This window comes from Penicillium taxi (assembly GCF_028828555.1).
Source record: "Penicillium taxi strain IBT 34144 chromosome Unknown utg000002l_segment0_segment0, whole genome shotgun sequence".
NCBI lineage: Eukaryota > Fungi > Ascomycota > Eurotiomycetes > Eurotiales > Aspergillaceae > Penicillium > Penicillium taxi.
The window spans coordinates 3,629,399-3,646,613 of NW_026643204.1; the positions used below are offsets into that span (position 1 = coordinate 3,629,399).

At 46.2% G+C, this 17,215-nt stretch overlaps 7 protein-coding genes across 7 annotated transcripts; 2 read left to right on the top strand and 5 right to left on the bottom strand.

Annotated features, from left to right (window-relative positions):
• Positions 1 to 498: 498 nt before the first annotated feature.
• N7495_003273 (uncharacterized protein) lies at positions 499 to 1,872 on the top strand (the record flags this gene model as incomplete). The annotated part of the gene is made up of 2 exons (XM_057205942.1): positions 499 to 888; positions 949 to 1,872. 2 exons carry the CDS (start codon positions 499 to 501, stop codon positions 1,870 to 1,872), a joined length of 1,314 nt encoding a protein of 437 aa, XP_057066549.1.
• A 577-nt stretch (positions 1,873 to 2,449) lies between these two features.
• lys1 (saccharopine dehydrogenase (NAD+, L-lysine-forming)) lies at positions 2,450 to 4,037 on the bottom strand (the record flags this gene model as incomplete). Its single annotated transcript, XM_057205943.1, has 8 exons — positions 2,450 to 2,735; positions 2,790 to 2,937; positions 2,993 to 3,089; positions 3,140 to 3,342; positions 3,416 to 3,656; positions 3,720 to 3,736; positions 3,819 to 3,899; positions 3,977 to 4,037. 8 exons carry the CDS (start codon positions 4,035 to 4,037, stop codon positions 2,450 to 2,452), a joined length of 1,134 nt encoding a protein of 377 aa, XP_057066550.1.
• Positions 4,038 to 4,390: 353 nt separating this feature from the next.
• On the top strand, positions 4,391 to 5,311 carry N7495_003275 (uncharacterized protein; the record flags this gene model as incomplete). Its single annotated transcript, XM_057205944.1, has 2 exons — positions 4,391 to 4,979; positions 5,085 to 5,311. The coding sequence occupies 2 exons, from the start codon at positions 4,391 to 4,393 to the stop codon at positions 5,309 to 5,311; spliced, it is 816 nt and encodes a 271-aa protein (XP_057066551.1).
• Positions 5,312 to 6,629: 1,318 nt separating this feature from the next.
• On the bottom strand, positions 6,630 to 8,879 carry N7495_003276 (uncharacterized protein; the record flags this gene model as incomplete). Its single annotated transcript, XM_057205945.1, has 2 exons — positions 6,630 to 7,234; positions 7,634 to 8,879. The coding sequence occupies 2 exons, from the start codon at positions 8,877 to 8,879 to the stop codon at positions 6,630 to 6,632; spliced, it is 1,851 nt and encodes a 616-aa protein (XP_057066552.1).
• A 195-nt stretch (positions 8,880 to 9,074) lies between these two features.
• On the bottom strand, positions 9,075 to 9,833 carry N7495_003277 (alpha/beta hydrolase; the record flags this gene model as incomplete). Its single annotated transcript, XM_057205946.1, has 1 exon — positions 9,075 to 9,833. The coding sequence occupies one exon, from the start codon at positions 9,831 to 9,833 to the stop codon at positions 9,075 to 9,077; it is 759 nt and encodes a 252-aa protein (XP_057066553.1).
• A 524-nt stretch (positions 9,834 to 10,357) lies between these two features.
• On the bottom strand, positions 10,358 to 11,153 carry N7495_003278 (gluconokinase; the record flags this gene model as incomplete). The annotated part of the gene is made up of 2 exons (XM_057205947.1): positions 10,358 to 10,819; positions 10,902 to 11,153. 2 exons carry the CDS (start codon positions 11,151 to 11,153, stop codon positions 10,358 to 10,360), a joined length of 714 nt encoding a protein of 237 aa, XP_057066554.1.
• A 3,577-nt stretch (positions 11,154 to 14,730) lies between these two features.
• N7495_003279 (tryptophan synthase) lies at positions 14,731 to 16,263 on the bottom strand (the record flags this gene model as incomplete). The annotated part of the gene is made up of 1 exon (XM_057205948.1): positions 14,731 to 16,263. The coding sequence occupies one exon, from the start codon at positions 16,261 to 16,263 to the stop codon at positions 14,731 to 14,733; it is 1,533 nt and encodes a 510-aa protein (XP_057066555.1).
• Between the last annotated feature and the right edge of the window lie 952 nt (positions 16,264 to 17,215).

Here is a 17,215-nt window from a genome sequence, read left to right on the forward strand (position 1 = left end):
AGAAGCATGTGTCAAATAGTCTCGGCGAGGCCGAACCTGAATATTTGAGGCATCAAGGGGTTTCACCGCCTTGGCGTAGAGGTCATCAAATGATGGATGCGCAATATGCAATAATTTTAATTCATGCGGCCGCTGGCTTCGGAAAAATTACACCGATAGAGTTCCAAGCAGACGCCTTCACGTTTTTCAGCTGCGCCTTATCTGCAGGAACGAGGGTGATTAACTTAAAACTGGTGAATGGAGCCGACCACATGGGGCGGCCCGTGCCGAAGTACGTACTCACCATGCACTGAAAGTATACCTCAGCAACGTGCATTACGATCAAAATGAACTGAACGTGACAGGCTGACAGTTTGAGCAATTTTTGTCGAGGTAAGAGATTCTACAGAAGCGACATTGTATTTAAAGAGGGTGGTTTCCTATCTTAAAATTGTTCAGACAGCAATAACAATCGCCAACATTCAAAATCCATTTAAAATTTTCAACTTTAATATCGCAATGGCTCCTTCTAAGGTTACCACAATGTCAGCTTCCTCCCCTCCTCTAAGCAGGAAGCGAAAGAGTCGTACTGATTCTCCTAGCATCCCAAATGACACTGCCGGTGTCCCGACGTCGCCCAAGACCGTTGCCAATGGTATTAATGGAAATGGCGTCTCGGAGTTGAAGCATGTCCCAAAGGAGATTATCACCAACAAGACCATAATTGCCAAACTGCCAGACTTTGAAAAGCCTGTGATTCGCACCTTCAACTGCGTCAAGCACGTCCGGGCATCTCAATACCCCGAGGTTCTCGGTGCCCTACCATTTCCCAACGATCTGAGGGGATTGGTTGCCTGGACCGATGCTTTTGTCGAGCGATTGGGCTGGAAGGCCTTGCAGGAGCAAGAGGTAGGGTCTCTTCAGTATATATCCACTAGATACCTATGCTGACCTGCTGGAACATCACAGAAAACCGCTAGCCAAGAGCTGCGCCTTCGCCGCGCAGAAAAGGAGAAAGAGGAACTTAACGCGCGTATTGTTGGGCTTCAGACAAAACTGTTTGTCGCAGTTGATGAACGCCACAAGTTGAAGGCCGAAGTTGGTCATCTCACTACTCGCAACACTTTCCTTGAGAGTCAGAGAAAGCGGGACCAGGACCAGATCGCGTCCATGACTGTGACAGTCGCAGAGAAGCAGACCGAGATCTGGAATTTGACCCAAGACAATGAGAAGCTGAAAGCTAGTATCAGAAGCCTTGAGGAGAAGGTCCAGCAGCTGATTGCTGAGCATACTGGAGACGAGAAAGAGAAGCAAGCCATTATTGATGCATTTGAAACCTGGAAGGCAGTCGATAAGAAGCACGATGACGAGGTCGACGCTCTTGTCGATAATCTGAAGAAGGAGGTCACAGCTCACTCGGATGCCAAATCCAAGGCCGATGCAGCACTAGCGGAATCCTTGGCACGACGGGCAGACCTTGAGGCCGAAAACACCAAGCTTAGCACACTGCGCACACAGCTCGAAGCACTTGTCAATTCCATTCGTGACCAGCTACAGAAGCTTGAGGCTGAATTTGGAGTCTCGCAAGGAACGAATGCGACACTTGAGGCGCTGCTCCGTGAGCTGACAAAGAAGGAGGAGAGTGCTCAGATTGAGATCCAGGACCTTCACGGCAAGTTGCACGATGCTAAGATCAGTGTTGAGGAGGCCAAGAAGCAGGTTCACGCTGAAATCGAGCACGCAAATCTTCACTGGAACGTTCTCGACACCATCCGTGCTGACGGTGGCTGGTTGCAAACCGGTGAGAAGCATGCTTGCGATTGCCCCCCTTTGGCCTTTACCCCTCCTGTCAGCCAGGTCGGTCCCATTCCTACTCAGAATCTAGCTATCTGATGCCGAGTATCGATCGGGGGACCATTATCCTTGCTGGAGTGGCTGAGAGGCCGCTGCTCTTTATTTCGCTTTTGTTCCATTTCTTGTCGTATTCCTGATTTTATTTTCACTCTTCATATGTTTGATATTAATTAATTTTGTTTTCCTTTGCAAGTTGCCATTGTCCATAGTAGGTAAACGATATCGATTTTGGCTGCCTTCTCGGTGAACTCCGGAATTATGATGCATCTTAGTAGAATATTTGTGATTCCTTGGTAATGATTCTCTGATTCTTGAAACGGTAAAAAGTGAGACCAGGAGGAACACAGTGACAAGACGAGCGAGAAAAAAAAAGCCAAAAATCAGTAGGAGGTGAATAGAGAGTCTGTGCAAATTTACGAATTAGGTGAGGCTCTATGAGGCTTAAACCTAATCAACAATACCAAGAAGAGGTGGTTGGAAAGTGGTTGACTATAGACAAAAGGCTTCAACTTTTATAGTGTACTTCTTTGCCACGAATCCAAGTTCTATCGCGTTTCCATCAAATCATGAATTTTCAATTAGCACACATACCCGCGACTTTTTGACCTTCATGCGCTTAAAGGCGCAAAGACACAGGCAAAGTGTCAACCTTCTCGTTGAACAGTTGCTCAGCCTGAGTCCAGACACGAGCAGTCTTGCGGTTCTTCAGCTCGAGGAGGCTGGGAATGAGAGCCTCGCTGAACATCTCGGAGCTCTCACGCGGGAGCAGAGAAGGCAAGTGGTCAATGCTGATCACGCTCAGGGGAGGCCCTTGTGTGCCAGCGGGCAGTGTTACGGGCACAGTAGGCTTATCGAAGGTGGTGGTGATGTCGTAGATGGGGATAGGGTTGTTGGGGTTGGTACTAGAGATGTTAATTGTTAAGTCACTTCTAGACGGTTAGGTAGAGACAGCTTACGTATCAGCGCTCACGTCGCAAACAACGGACAGAGTGCGCTTGGGGGAGGGAAGAGCCGCAACGTCAATGAAGGGGGGAATCTTAGCCGAGAGGTAGATGCAGTTGACAAAGATGTCAGCATCCTCAACGATCTCCTTGAAGGGCCCACCTGCGCTATAGATTAGTATATTTGGAGCGAGAGAGTTTCAGATGAGATTACTGACCCTTCTTGGTCTCGGCGATATCCCACTCAATGATGTTGGATTCGGGAATGCCAACATCCTTGGCGAGCTGCACAGCACCATTTCCGCAGCGTCCCAGCTATCAACGTATCAGTATTATTTTTCAATAACTGGTAATCCAACACTCACAGCACCAATGACAAGAAGCTTGGGGTATCGGCCGGCAACCTTCTTGCCGCTCTCAACAGCCTCCTTCACAGACTCGATCAGAAGTTGCTGGTTGGCGTAGGGCACCTCACCGGGCAGAACCTCACCGTTAGGGTGAGTTAGTTGCCAAGCCCAGTTCTTCACAGCTAAGGCAGAACCAGCATAGCCAGCAGAGAAGCCGAAAGCTACAAAGACAATAAATTAGTCAACTAATAACATTGGTGAAAAAGATTGAGTATGAAATCTGGGCATTCTCACCAGCAACTCGGCGACCAGTTTCATCAGTAAGGAACTCCAAATCAAGCAGGAGACCATTGCCACGGTGCCAGCGGCTCAGGACTCGGTCCCAGCCACCCTGCTGCTTGTAGCAATGAGCGAAAGTAACGTGGACGTGCTCAAGTGGGAAATCATCCTCGGGAAGCTCCTTGAGACCCAAAATGACATAGTCCTTGGGGGCATCCTTGACCCAGGATCCCTCCTCAACAAGGGGAGCTCCGATCTATGTCAATTGATGTTTAGACCTTGTGTTATTTTATGATATGGATTGGAAGTATGATCGAACCTTGGCGAATTCCTCGTCTGAAATTATAGATTAGCCTTGAGTCATACTTGGTAAAGTGCGGGGCGAAGGATGCAAGAAGCAAAAATAAAGGATGCATACCATCAAAAATGCGCTGTGTGGACCGCTCAACGACCACCTTGTAGCCTGCATCCATCAATGCCTTACATGTTGTCGGGGTCACTAAGAAAAAGCTGTTAGCTGTAGTTCTTTCGCCATTGACCGGCTGGTGAAGCAGCAAGTAGGTGGGGAAGACAAACAGGCAGATCGAGCCTCTTGGGGCTTAGTCTCAGCACGCAGCCAGATATTTTGCGAAGACATTGTGATACGGGAATAGTTCAATGGTATGGAAGAGTGTGAGAAATGCAGCTAAATAATTAATGCTTTATCGGCCATGACCACATGATTAGCGGGGTAGGTTGTTCCGTTCCGGAGTGAGTCAGCCCTCGCTTGTTTTTATCTAACTACTCTGTACGGAGTGCACCTACATCTACTTCCACCTACGAAATGCACAAGGAAATGGTCTCAAATTTTTCAATTTGCGGTCAGAGACCTCAAATCGCCAACAGGGGGGATAAATGAGTCGATCACTCGAGGTGATACTTGATGATCATGCTACATTGTGAGGCTTAAGCAGGCTTATCGTGGCTACGAGTGCCGCCAGCTGGCCCGTCATGATAAAGTTCCTTCTTGGGGGCTCCATAGATCGCCCGGTAGAGTCCAAGAACGGGAGTGTAAACACCCTCGACGGGACTGGGAATACCATCGACTTTGCGAAACCGCGCGGGGTTGCGGGGAACCCAATTCTCGAGAAAATCATATTCTTCATCGCTTTCTTCATACTCGATACGGCGGCCACGCTTTTCACGGCTTGCACGGAGGTTCTCACGGCTTCCAGAGGGTTGCACCGCGTTGTGCCTGGGCCGGCAGAGAGCAGTCAAAGGGGAATAAGCATTGTTGTGACCTTTATTCTCGACCTTGTCGATGGAATCATTTTTGTCAACGTATGGGTCATCGGTACTGGGGCAAGCCTCGTTGCGCTTACCGACTCCGGCTTCCTTATCGCGGAATTCATTCAAAATAGCTTCGACGAGGCTTTTGGTTTCAAGGTCAACGCCATATGGAGCATCAATTGTGTAAGGAATACCACGGCGCTTCTTGCGTTTGGCTTCGTTGATGATTTCGCGTGCCATGACACTTGCGATGCAGGATCTGAAATCCTGGTCTTCATCGTAGGGCTGCCTGACTTCGGGTGCCTCCTTGGTGAGTTCGGTCGAAGCTGAAACGGAGCTTTTGATTTCCGGATTATTATCAGCATCGGTACTGAGTGAATTATCGCTGCGCTTACTGACTTCGGCTGCCTTCAAGTCTGCGACGCAGCTCTTGATTTCCGGGTCACCACAGGTAGGAACAGGGCTGTAGAGGGTATCGAAAGAAGTATTGCTCGCCTTGCGCTTGTGACCAACCTCGGGGTATTCCTTGGGAACATACTCCTCATCGTCATCGAGCTGAGCTGTGCCGGCCTTAGTGGAGGGCCACGCATTGTTCCACTCGCTCTCTCTCTTGTCTATCTTATCCAGGATGAGGTAGCCTAAAGGCCGCACTATATGTGATGGTTAGCATATGCAAATAGCGGAAGGGGAGTTCGATGAGTGACAGCCACCGCGACATTCTAACCAATTGTGAAATCTTCCCGAGAAATACACTGGAAAAAATATCATGATGATCATCAATAACGTACCATGATTCCAACCACTATAGCCGCCCTCCTTGGGAGGGTCATCCACAGGGTCATCCATAGCGGGCGAAGATACAGAAGTGTCAGATCGATGTGGGGAAATTGGTGAGAAGGTGAAAGGAAGAAGTGAACGGTTTGAGAATAAACACGTGAATTGGGAGGATTGCCAAGAAATCATTTGACGCGATAACACCGTGCTCTTAGATTGCACGATGACGTATACTGCAATCTCTACACGACGCTCTATTAACCCATAGCATTTCTCAACCCGAGTCCTGATTCTCTCTTTTGATATTTCACCAAACGAGGAACTTGATTTTTCCGAATCACGGTACTAGATCTCCTTAGTACTTATCAATGTGAAAATAGCGAAGATTATCCATCCATCACATCCTATGTCGGAGCATTAACCCTACTTTCCTTGCATTTCTCGCAATGAAATACAAAATGAACCTAAGTCTAAGTTGGATCACTTGAGTAGGCGGTATATAGGGATCAGACCCGTCAAAACTCCTGATTGATTGGCTAATCTTTTCCGAAGGCTCTATGGGCAGAAAAAAGCACCTCGGATCTAATAATGTATCCAACGCGCAGAATGAAGATATACGGGTCTCCACTCACGCCAAAGTTCGGCCTTCGGGCCTTTCAGTATCCTCAAATTCGCGACGTATGGACCGGGTCCCCGATGATACTGATATTCTGGTGGTGCATGGTCGTCCAGCTCTATATGGGGATTGTGATGGCGAGAAGGGACCAAACGGAAAAACAATGTGAAAGGGGACGGGTATCTTTTATAGGAGATCCAAAGGGCTAAACCTACTATGGTTATCTGTGGGCATATATCCATGGAGCATTAGGCCTCGTTGTCATACAACACGATGGATTACAGGACATTATGAATAGACTACAGATGCGATGGCAGGGATACGATTTACTTAAAGCTCTCAAACAGACTCTTTGGAACAAATTCATGATGAGAAGAAATACTGATCTCCCGAAAGAGACCCTTGTCGTTAATGCCGCGGTTGCTCCAGGTGGCTTGAGAAGCGAGGAAATGGCCCAATTATTATTGACCTCTAAGCCCAAACCTATATAAGAGCAAATAAGCATCACATCATGACTTATAAGAGAAAGCCCAACAGATCCAGCCTTTAAATAAAATGAACATGCGGTTACTAATACAAAATGTTTTTCGCTGCTAGCTGAGGGCTAGACCTTTCGTCCTCCAACGACCCGAGAAACTCATCGTTCTCGTGTGGAATCACTAGCGTTTCTTCTAGTCGCGCAACCCGATACGTCCACCCTGGGACCGACTCGAATATTTTGTCCTCCTGATATTGCGCTAGTTCTTCGCGCGAGATGACAGCGTCGGCTTTCCGTGGTAGACCTAACTGAATGCGCTGATTGAATGACTCAACTAACAACACAGGGATGGCAGAAAGGACCGCGTAGCGAGATTTTGAGAGATCTTGTAGGTCAAGAATGAAGCAAACCGGCCACTTCACGTACCAAAGATATTCGATTTCGTTTCGTAGGCCGATGTTGTCATTCAGGACTAAGCGCTTGTAGAATAGGTAAATTGAAAGCAGAAGTGCATCCTCTGTTTTGGCTTTAGGGGTTCGATAGGTGCATTGGAAGAGACGTTCGCGGTAGAAATCAGGGCGAGCGAGGAGTTTTTCGGGAGTTGGCAGAGAAGAATGGAAATTACGTCGCTTGAGAACCTGAGTCTCGGAAATTCTAGGCTTGAGCGTATTAGCCGCATTCTGGCGAGTTATCTTTGCTTCAAATGAGGATTTAAGTGAATTTGAAGCTATTGCAATTATCCCCAGATGAAGAAGATTACAGGGTTACTTTTGTACCATTTATTCTCAGCCGTCAAGGTGAGCAAAGCCAAGGTCAAAGAGCGATAGAAGCCCCGCCAGTATGATCAAATTTATCAGGTGTAGGATCCGTCATTCGTACTGTACTAATATGAGTTTTGAGAGGCCATCTACCTGTACAGAGCCGCGAGCTTCGTTTTTACAGCCTCACAAGATCCGTATATCAGAAAATTGTTGAGACCGCTAAGCAAGATAAAATATGATCACGACCACTTGGGTCTTGTTACTTTGTTCAATGAAATAGCATTGCATAAATCTAGATATCGCGAAATAAATTCCTGAGGGGTATCAAGCTAGACTCAAGTCTAGGCGGTTAAAGAATTGCTCCTCCTCGCGCGAAGCGACATCAGAGGATTCTTCATCTGCAGTTTGAACGGCTGTCTCCGGAAGTAAAGTCTGCATACGCAGTGCTAAGTTACTTGCCTCCTGTAACTTCTTCCGATCAATCAGAAGGCGAAGTGCATCACTGCCAATTCTCAAAAATGCATCTCGCTTGCCTTCTGTCCAAGGTCGAACCTTTTGTGGTGAAAGACGTTCGGCAAGTTGTATAAAAGGTTTTGGATCTGGATGGGTTGGATGGCTTTGTAACACGCAGGCAAAAAGTAAAGATTCATGGGACGTCATGCCAGAGATGGCGTTGATATAATCGTCATAAATGTTCGCTGATACCTGCTCAGCAGAAGGTTTCAGATCCGAAGCCACTCGACTCAGGTGGGCGCCGGCGGACAGGAACATTGATTTGTCGCCTTTAACGCCGACCTTCAAATTATAATGTGTATTACAAGCACGCACATAGTATTTTAATGCAGTGTTAAGTCCGCCACCATATTGGATCTCAGCCTCCATAAATGACAAAAGCAGGTGGCTGAATGTCTTCTGGGCGAATCTGTCTGTGATACGACCATTTGTTCCACCAATGTCTCGAGTCTGGATCATGTTGAGCCAGTTCATGATAGTGATTTGAAGACCCTCGGTAACCATAAACTTCGTCAATGCAGATGTTGCGGTTCTTGATTTCAGAAGCATAAGCCTGGATGTGCTATCAGAGGCCCAGAACCAGTCTGCAACTCGAGAGGCAGCTCGAGATGCCTTCATAGCATCGTTCACTCCATTCCCACCGGGATGTCCAGCCAAAAGAAGTTGAGACTTCAAACATTGGATGATAGACCATAATGTCACTGAGCCTGAAGCAGCCAGCTCGTCAAATACGACCATGGGATTCTCGGCTAGACGCTTCGATTCTTCGAGGCTTCGGGGATTATGGTGATCTTGCGAGATTGTCTTCGGAGGTACTATACGGAAAAGAGGGTTGTCCAAGATATTATGCATGTGCTGGTCAGTTGCATGAACTGATGAGTCGGTATTGAGGGCATGTGGCTCGCCATCTTGCGTCGATGGGTGAGATGCTGGGTATGCGTGATCCAACTGCCGACGAAACGATGATGTCAGGGCATTAAGAAGTTGCTGAGACTCTCGTGGTGTCCTTGGCAATGGCTGGTGAATCTTAGGCCAGTTGTTGAACTGGAAGTTGAATGTTCTCTTCATGGTTGCGGCGTCTATGAATTGTGAGTCTGAATCAGGTGCCTACGGGAAGTCTGCATTCATGAGTCTCGACCTGCAGAGTCACGTGAGTATCAAGTACTCCACATTTCCAATTATGGATAACTTACGATGATTCACGGTGTCATTGACAAGTGCTCTGCTAAATGAATTTATTTTGGGTATCGAGTAAATTTTAGATCAACCAAGCTCAACGCTACCTTCAGGTACACCCTTCTGACTACGCAGCCTCCGCGCAAAAAATCGCATAACAGGCGCCATCTCTTCATAATTAGAAGGCATTGTATCACCTTTGCGCGCATAGCGACTTAATTCGACAAATTCAAAAACTTCTTTTGTCCGAAGCACAGCGGCATCAGAAACAATAGTTGAGTCCCGTCCACCAACTAGCAGCACTGGTGACCGGTTCTTAGAACCAGACCTTAACCCGGCGAGTGGGTATGGCGCACCAATGGAGATTACTCCGGACAATGGTTCTCTGTCCACGTCCTCGCCAGCCGACTGTTCCAACTCTCGTGCTGTGACTAGTGCAGCCATACCACCTTGACCAAAACCAAGTATCATTATTTCGCGCGGGCGGTAGCCGCATTTCTTAATTAGTGTGTCGCGGATAACATTATTGACTAGCATTTTCGTGCTACTGGTCAGGCTGACATCCATGTCCAGTCCGCCTGTGGATGTGTCGAAGGCGATATCATCGCCCCAGTGGAACCCGCCTAAGTCGAATGGTAGTGGCGTGGGGGCTTGGACGGTGACAATTGTTGTCTCCGCGAGGCGTAGGGCGCGTGCAAAGCCTGAGAAATTTTCCGAGCTATCACCTATCCCATGAAGAAGAATGAGAATGTTTGGGGCTGGGTTTGAGGTAGGGGGCGGTGGGAGAGTGACGGTGACGGTAAGTCTGGAAGGAAAATCTGACAGAGTGGGGGTTTTGTTGGGCATTTTGGGTGGGCTCAGCTGGACAGAGCTTATTACCAAAAGCTAGCAATATGACGCTTTTCTTTGCGTTCAATTCCGTCCATTCGAACCCCGCGTTGAGGTGAAGTATTTTATTCTGTCAATTCAATTCGGGATTAGCGCGCTTTTCGTGTGACGTAGTCACATGATCGAGATTGATCTGCAAATCTAGGCCTACGAAACTTGAAGACCAATCCAAAAGCTCGTGAAACACCAAGACTCATACAAAATACCAAACGAAGCCTACGAATCAGTAAAGGAACAATACCGACATCAACCTGAATCGCACTTGCTGAATGATAAACCCTATGAGACTGGATAGAACGACAAGACAGCCTCTGCTAAGAAGACAGTTGGTTAGTTAAACTTGGAATTTTAATCACTAATAACTATGGTCTTCCATTCATCGTCCATAAATACAAGTGAAAACAGGTATCATCAACTCAAACAAATTCTATATTCATAAAGCCCCGCAAACACCAAGTGACATATTTAATCACTGTTTTTAATTATGCCTTGTATGAAGCCTCGGCAATCTTCGCAGCAACAGCATCGAATACTTGCTGCTTCACGTGTTCCTGTGAGTTCTCCACATTGATAGTGATAGCATCCCACTCGCTCTGAGGCTCCTCCAGCGCCGTAATCTGAGAGCGAACCATATCGCTTTTCATATAGTGTGATTGGCGCTGGCTGACACGCCGTAGGAGCTCAGCTTCGGTGAGCTTGAGGTATATAAAATGGATCTGAACGGATGGAGAACCGTAGGCAGCAACACGTATAACATCACGGTACTTGCGCTTTAGAGCCGAGCAAGATACAACCACACCGGCAGGTGGGTGAAAGTTATTAGATTCAGAGGGTGACAACGCCTCAATAGCGGCGTTGCGTAGAGATATAAGCCAATCCCATCGATCTTCGTCAGTAAGGGGGTTGCCATTGCTCATTTTTTCCTTATTAGATATGGGATGGAACTACGTAAACATTATAATTAGTCATCATATTCGCGATAGGTAAATGTCTCTGTGCAGGGTCTCGAGGCGTGTTCCAACGTACATCATCGCCTTCTAAGAATGGTACTCCGAGCTTTTGGTGTAGGGCTTGGCCCACTGTGCTTTTTCCGCATCCCGCAGGTCCAGTCACTACCCATATATGTTGTGTTGCCACAACAGGGTTCTGTGTAGTTGTTGTAAATGTGGCATTGGACTGGAGGTTGGACTTGATGTGCGCCTGTTCTCTGGATAGAATAGTAGAGTCGACAACGGATGGTATCATCGGTAACTGAGGACGTTCACCGGTGGAAAGCATGACTCTGAAGAGCGGTATAAAAAGGGGCTATAATTTGGAGATAATATGTGATCTAGAGTCGATCGATCCAATAGTAATTGTCCGTACGTGATGATATGAAGATGTTTTGACGGGCGGGACTTGATGCGGTAAATGACTGCGAGCCTTAACAATGTAGTGATATATGAGACTAGAATATATTTGAAGAGAGAAAGAGACAAGGAGACAGGTTTAAGTATCGGCAAATGAAGAAGAGGGTGGGGGTTGCCGTATGCCGAAGTCTGCCGTGATTGGTCCGAATAGATAAATTTCAGTTCCCGAAGGGAAAAGCGTGGGATGTTTCAAGCCGATCTTGAGCCGATCGATCGGAGGGATTTCATCATATCTTTCATTATACCATGGAGGCGGATTCAATACACTTCTTAGTTCGTTCATAGTAATCACAGGTTGCACAAACATCTTTCATATCTGCGGGCTTCTCAATATAAGCAGGTACTCAACCTTGAATACCATGGAGTGATGTCACTATCCGGTGTGGAGTAAATCACCCCCACGCTAGTAGTTGTGGAGTAATTCCATCTTGCCTCATTCAAGCTTAGGTAATGCTTGACCCTTTGCGATTTGAAGATTGCCCTTTACTGAAGAGAGAGTGCGCTGTGCTCTAATAAACATATCGTGCTATTATTACCCGAGTCCCCAATTATTCCTTCCATGTCTCTGTGTAGGTCAACACGCTATATACCTAAGGGTCACGAGGTTTTAGTACACCTCTAGGTCTCTACCCACTTTTTGAATTCTCTTTTCCGTGTCAACCATGGCTCCTTTCAGTGCGGAAATTAGTGGAAACCATGGTAAAAATCGAGAACTTTCTACTGTGAGCGTGCTAGAATGATTTCTACCCTTAAAATTGGTGCATCGCCAATGAAACTCGCTGCTATCTATGGCTATTCCCGCAATACAATTTACTATATTCACAACCGCTATGAAGCCACCAAAATCATTGAATCTCTCCCTAGACGCGGAAATCCCCTGTTTATAGCGAAGCCGCTACATGCCGGATTTATTTAAAAGCGCGCCGTCATCCACTCTAGAGCTATAGACAACTTACTGCGAGTATCACTTCGAACCCCTCTCAATCTACTATACGGAAAACTCTTCGATGTCACGGCCTTCCCAAATGACATCGAAAGAATATAATCCCTCTTGGCCCTCATCTTGGGAAAGACTGTTTCGAATTCGCTCAAAAATGGCGTTAGGATGTAGATTGGAAGATATGGATCTTTACGGGTGAATACTCCGCCCAAAGAACATCAAATTTTAGTATTGAATAGGCATAGATGCTTAAATTAGAAACATATCTAAGTCAATTCAGTAATACTAAAGCCTATGTGAAGGATATATTATACCTAGGTAGATGGATTGATGGTCATTCAAAGTGAATGGTTATGAAGCGCAATTCTGAGTTTAAAGGTAAAGAATTTATTGGTAAATATTGTATTAAAGCGCTAGAAAATGGCTTTATACCGCGTTATGAGGATGATTATATATTTCAGCAGGATGATGCTAAAATTCATAAATCGAAGGAAGCGGGAAGGTGATCTAGGCGTTGGAGGATTCGTCTTGCAAAATGGTCTACACGACCGCCTGATATGAGCTCAATCGAACCATGCTGGCATCTTATAAAATGTAAATTAAGAAAGCTATGCCCCAATTTGACAAAATGGGCCAAACCGTAGTTAATTAGGCCCAATTTAGAGCCTGTATCTGCAAAGCTTGGGATGCCATTCCACCGGCTACAATCGATCGACAGATTAATTAGGGCTATGTCGGGCAGATTAACTGCTGTATATAAAGGTACATAGGAAATATTATACTATATACTGAATGAAATTCTTTTCTCCTACTACTTACCTATCGAAGTAAACATAAATCATATATTTAGCGATATCCATAATAATTGTGGAGATATCCGTTGTTATATATTTAGAGTGGCTGGGTCTAAACCTTGATACCTGTAGTTACCTACCTACATATAGCTAGCTCAGCACAGACGCTACAACTTTGGAGTGTTAGAAAGAAGATTGACGTCGGGAGAGCGTTTACTTGCTGCATAGATGGAACTGGAACAGTGAAAATTTTTGATCCCAACTTCCAACGTAACTACCTTCTAGTGATAGTGCCATCCTCATCAACTAGGATCACTTCGTTCATAATGAGCCATCCGTAGTGGGAGTCCTTTCAGCTGTTCGAGATTATCAGAAAAACCTTGAAACTGATTCCTGTATGGATTGATTTCCTCAAGTGGTAATACTAAAAAGGCCGTAAGGTGGAATAGAACGCGGCCATTAACAGCCGCATCGCTGTTGTTGTCAAACTGACCCTTAGACAGAACACAACTAAAAGATTTATTAATAGCACTCAGTCCCTTAACCCTTTCCTGCAATTCCATGAACTCCTGTCTTGCCATACAGACAAATACATGGATAAGCCCAAACTCCCTCGTTGAGGTCTAAAACTATAATGTCAGGTACGGTAGGGCCTATGGCTTCTTTTGCAATCAGCGTCTAGATCAGGTGACTCAGTGTGAAATTGTTGCACCACCAGATGGCCATCCGCCAATTTACATAATAACATTGGAAGGTCCGGCTGGACATTTCTTGCATATGAGGCCAAATTATGTTTGACAGAACTACCCACATGGTTAAAGATCAACTTCTTTACGTATTTGACTTACTTTCTGGATCATTCGAGAAATTTGGGAGGGTTTTTGTCAAAATTGATTTGTGGCATTGTAGAAGGATCAATCATGGAAGAGGTACAGGGAATAACTCAAAAGTTCATACCTATTTGATGAATGTTAACAGGGGTCTGCGCCGCACTGAAGTCTGATGGAAGGAAAGTACACCCATGGTCTTCGATAAAAACCCTGTAACTTCTTCGGATTTTTGGGGCTGTGAGGGGTGTGTGCGCCAATTATATAGCGAAGACTGTGACTGTTGACTCATGGAGCCCACCTTCACCACGACGACAAATGAAGACTAACTAAACTGGGCATAATCATGAATGAAAACTCAGACAGATCATTTTGGACTGGGAGAGTAACAAGTGATAGGCAGAGGCGTTGACCATATATAGTTAGGGCTGATATGCCAAGACCTAACACAAACATTGCTCTTAATTTGTCTGTAGTCTACTGTTGATATTGATACCTGCTGTCGGACCTACCACTGGGCTGGGAGTTGAGTGAAAATACAGCGGATATCGTGTGCTTGTATCTGATGATATATCAAATGTGAGATATCTTCGCCTAACCTTCAAATTATGTCACAGCATGTTAGTCGCATCCCGATTCCTATCAATCTAAATTTTGATCTCTATTTCTGCGGACTTGAATTCAAGGTACTTCTATATTACAATATAATTAATCAAACCAAGAATAAGAAAGACATGATAACGGGAGCCCAAAGTAGCTTCCAATATGACAAAGAACGAGTGGGGTATATTTAGTCGAACCAGGGCCAAAGCGCAAAAGTGAAGAAATGAAAATCGAGACCAGAATGTTTCCCGGCTTAGCCCCATTTTCTTTCTTCTTGGGATATCAAACATACAACCCTCGTATACCAATCGTATCACAGCCCGTTACTAGAAGAACGAGATTTTTTCCAGGTCCAAGCTCTTTCGCAATTTCAATTGCCCTGTTCACCGCGTGACTCGAGTCCAGTCCAGGCAGAAACCCCTCGTGGTGTTGCAAACTTTTGAACCCGTCCAGGGCATCCGCATCTGTGGCGGTCCGTATTTCAACGCGACCACTCTCCTTCCAATGAGCGACTTCAGGCCCCACAGTTGAAAGGTTCATGTCTGGAGAAATCGATTGCGAATCAATGATCTGGCCGTCATGGTTTTGGAGCATTAACGTTCGTGCCCCTTGAAGGACACCAATGCTGCCTTTAGTCAAGGCGGCCGCATTCGCAGCCTCAACACCAATTAGTCGAACACCAGGACTCTCAAGAAAGGGCCTGAATATACCAACAGCACCACTGCCGCTTCCCACAGCAGTTACGATCGCGTCCGGCTGGCAGCCGGTCGCCTTGTGCATCTGAGCTGCAACTTCCTCGCCTAATAATGCCTGAAATGTACGAGTTATGGTTGGAAGAGGGCTAGGGCCCACAGGACCACCCATGAGATAGTAGGTGGTTTCATAGTTGCGAACTGAATAGCTGAATGCTTCTGTGATTGCAGCACGCAGGGAACCCATACCAGATGGGGTTCGTGCGGTCAAGACCTTGGCTCCCAGCATCTTCATTTCCAGAACATCCTCTGGCTGAGCCTGTGCGTCATCTGCGCCCATGACAATGACACAGCGTAGCCCAAGTCGTGCGCACATTGCCGCTGTAAAATTTCCATGTTTGGCAGAGGCGCAGTCGGTGACTATCTCGGCGACGCCCATTCGTCGAGCTAATAGGAGCTGACCGATAATATTGCGAGTTTTATGGCTGCCATAATCATTTTGATCTTCCCTTTTAAGCCATATAGTTGCACCTCCAGCCAAGGCTGTCAGCTTCCTTGCCATTTGGAGAGGAGTATGTTGCGGTCGTTGGTATGTGGCATACTCGTTCCAAAAGGACGGATCCGAGACTGTAGCTTCAAAGAAGCCTGTCAGCTCGATGAGAAACCCCATTATGGATTCTGGTGCGAACCAGCCCCCAAATAGACCGTATCCATCGAATGAAATCTGTGGCGGCTTTAGCGTCCCATCTGCCTGTAGGATGGGAACGTATGGTGGACCTCCTTCATGACGCGGGAAAGTCGGCAGCTTGGTAAGCGCCCCGGAAGTCGTGGAAAAGCCCTCACCGGTTGCAGAAGTAGCGGTGACTCTTGTCTCTGTGTCTGATGCATGAGAGCACGTCCACGTACATGTGCTAGCGGTATCTGACTCCGAGGGAGGGGAAGGAGACAAGGATCTGGGAGCGGACAGTTCTTTCAGCCGAGGACTAGGAACGCAAGCCCTGGTGGCAGTCCTGCGGATTGATCTCAAACGAATGGCATTGTTTCCATTGTTTGGAGTTTTTTCAATGCTGTCAAAACTTCGGGAAAAGGAAAAACAAAAAAGAGCACGCAGTGACAGAGGCATAGCCTGTTACTGTTACTTGTAGCAATGTGAAGGTTGGCCAGGTCGATGAACAGTTGAATAGGTTGTATTGGTACTATTAGGATGTTGATGATGCATGAATGAAAAGACCAGTATTAGGAAGAGGGCCAATTTTGTATCCTGTCTACTTAATCAGTTCAGTGCGAGATTTCCAGGAAATATACAAGATAAGATGACTACCTCGCCACGTGCAGTGGGCGAGTAACCGAAGATAAGGCTGGAATGGTCATTTTTAGCATAAATACGGTGTGATAGCGGGCATGAGTACGATTTTGGCTACAGTCCGTGAGATGCTCGGGGATTCTAGTGGAGTTCCATACAGCTGGGCACTCTCTTGGTTCGTATTTCGTCACCGTCTCCGCTACTTGTCTCCTCTACTGACCTGCTGACTGGTCAGGGAATTTCAAATGAAAGAAGATTGGCTCCCTTTTGAAGTAATTTAATTTCGGTCATCGATGCTAACGTATTTTCTGAGTTGAACTGGTGGCTTACCCGAGTTCTATACGACTACTAACGACTACTGACGTGAGAGATGATTGGATGATCAGCCCCATTGATATAAACTATTGAAAGGGACCAAGCTCATATACTCTAACATTGAAGAAATTAAGATAAAGTATGAGATATTTAACTAATTGGGATGAAGTGAAAATGAACACCCAAATGAATATGTTTCCACCTATCATCATCTGCCATTACCCACCACCATGGCTTCAGACAAGAAGAATTAGGAGAAACTTATTCTGGAGGTTTAGGTTTTGAGCGCGTTCAAAGTGGCAAGTATCATTCAATTTATTAACTGTGCGAGCTTTTGGCATAGATTACCAACGGTTTCGACAAAACGTCTAAGGCTGCAAATCCCTATTTAAAAGGCCCCAAATGGAAGTAGGCCTGATGAAACCTAAGATAGCTCTCTAAAGAACTGGATTGATTA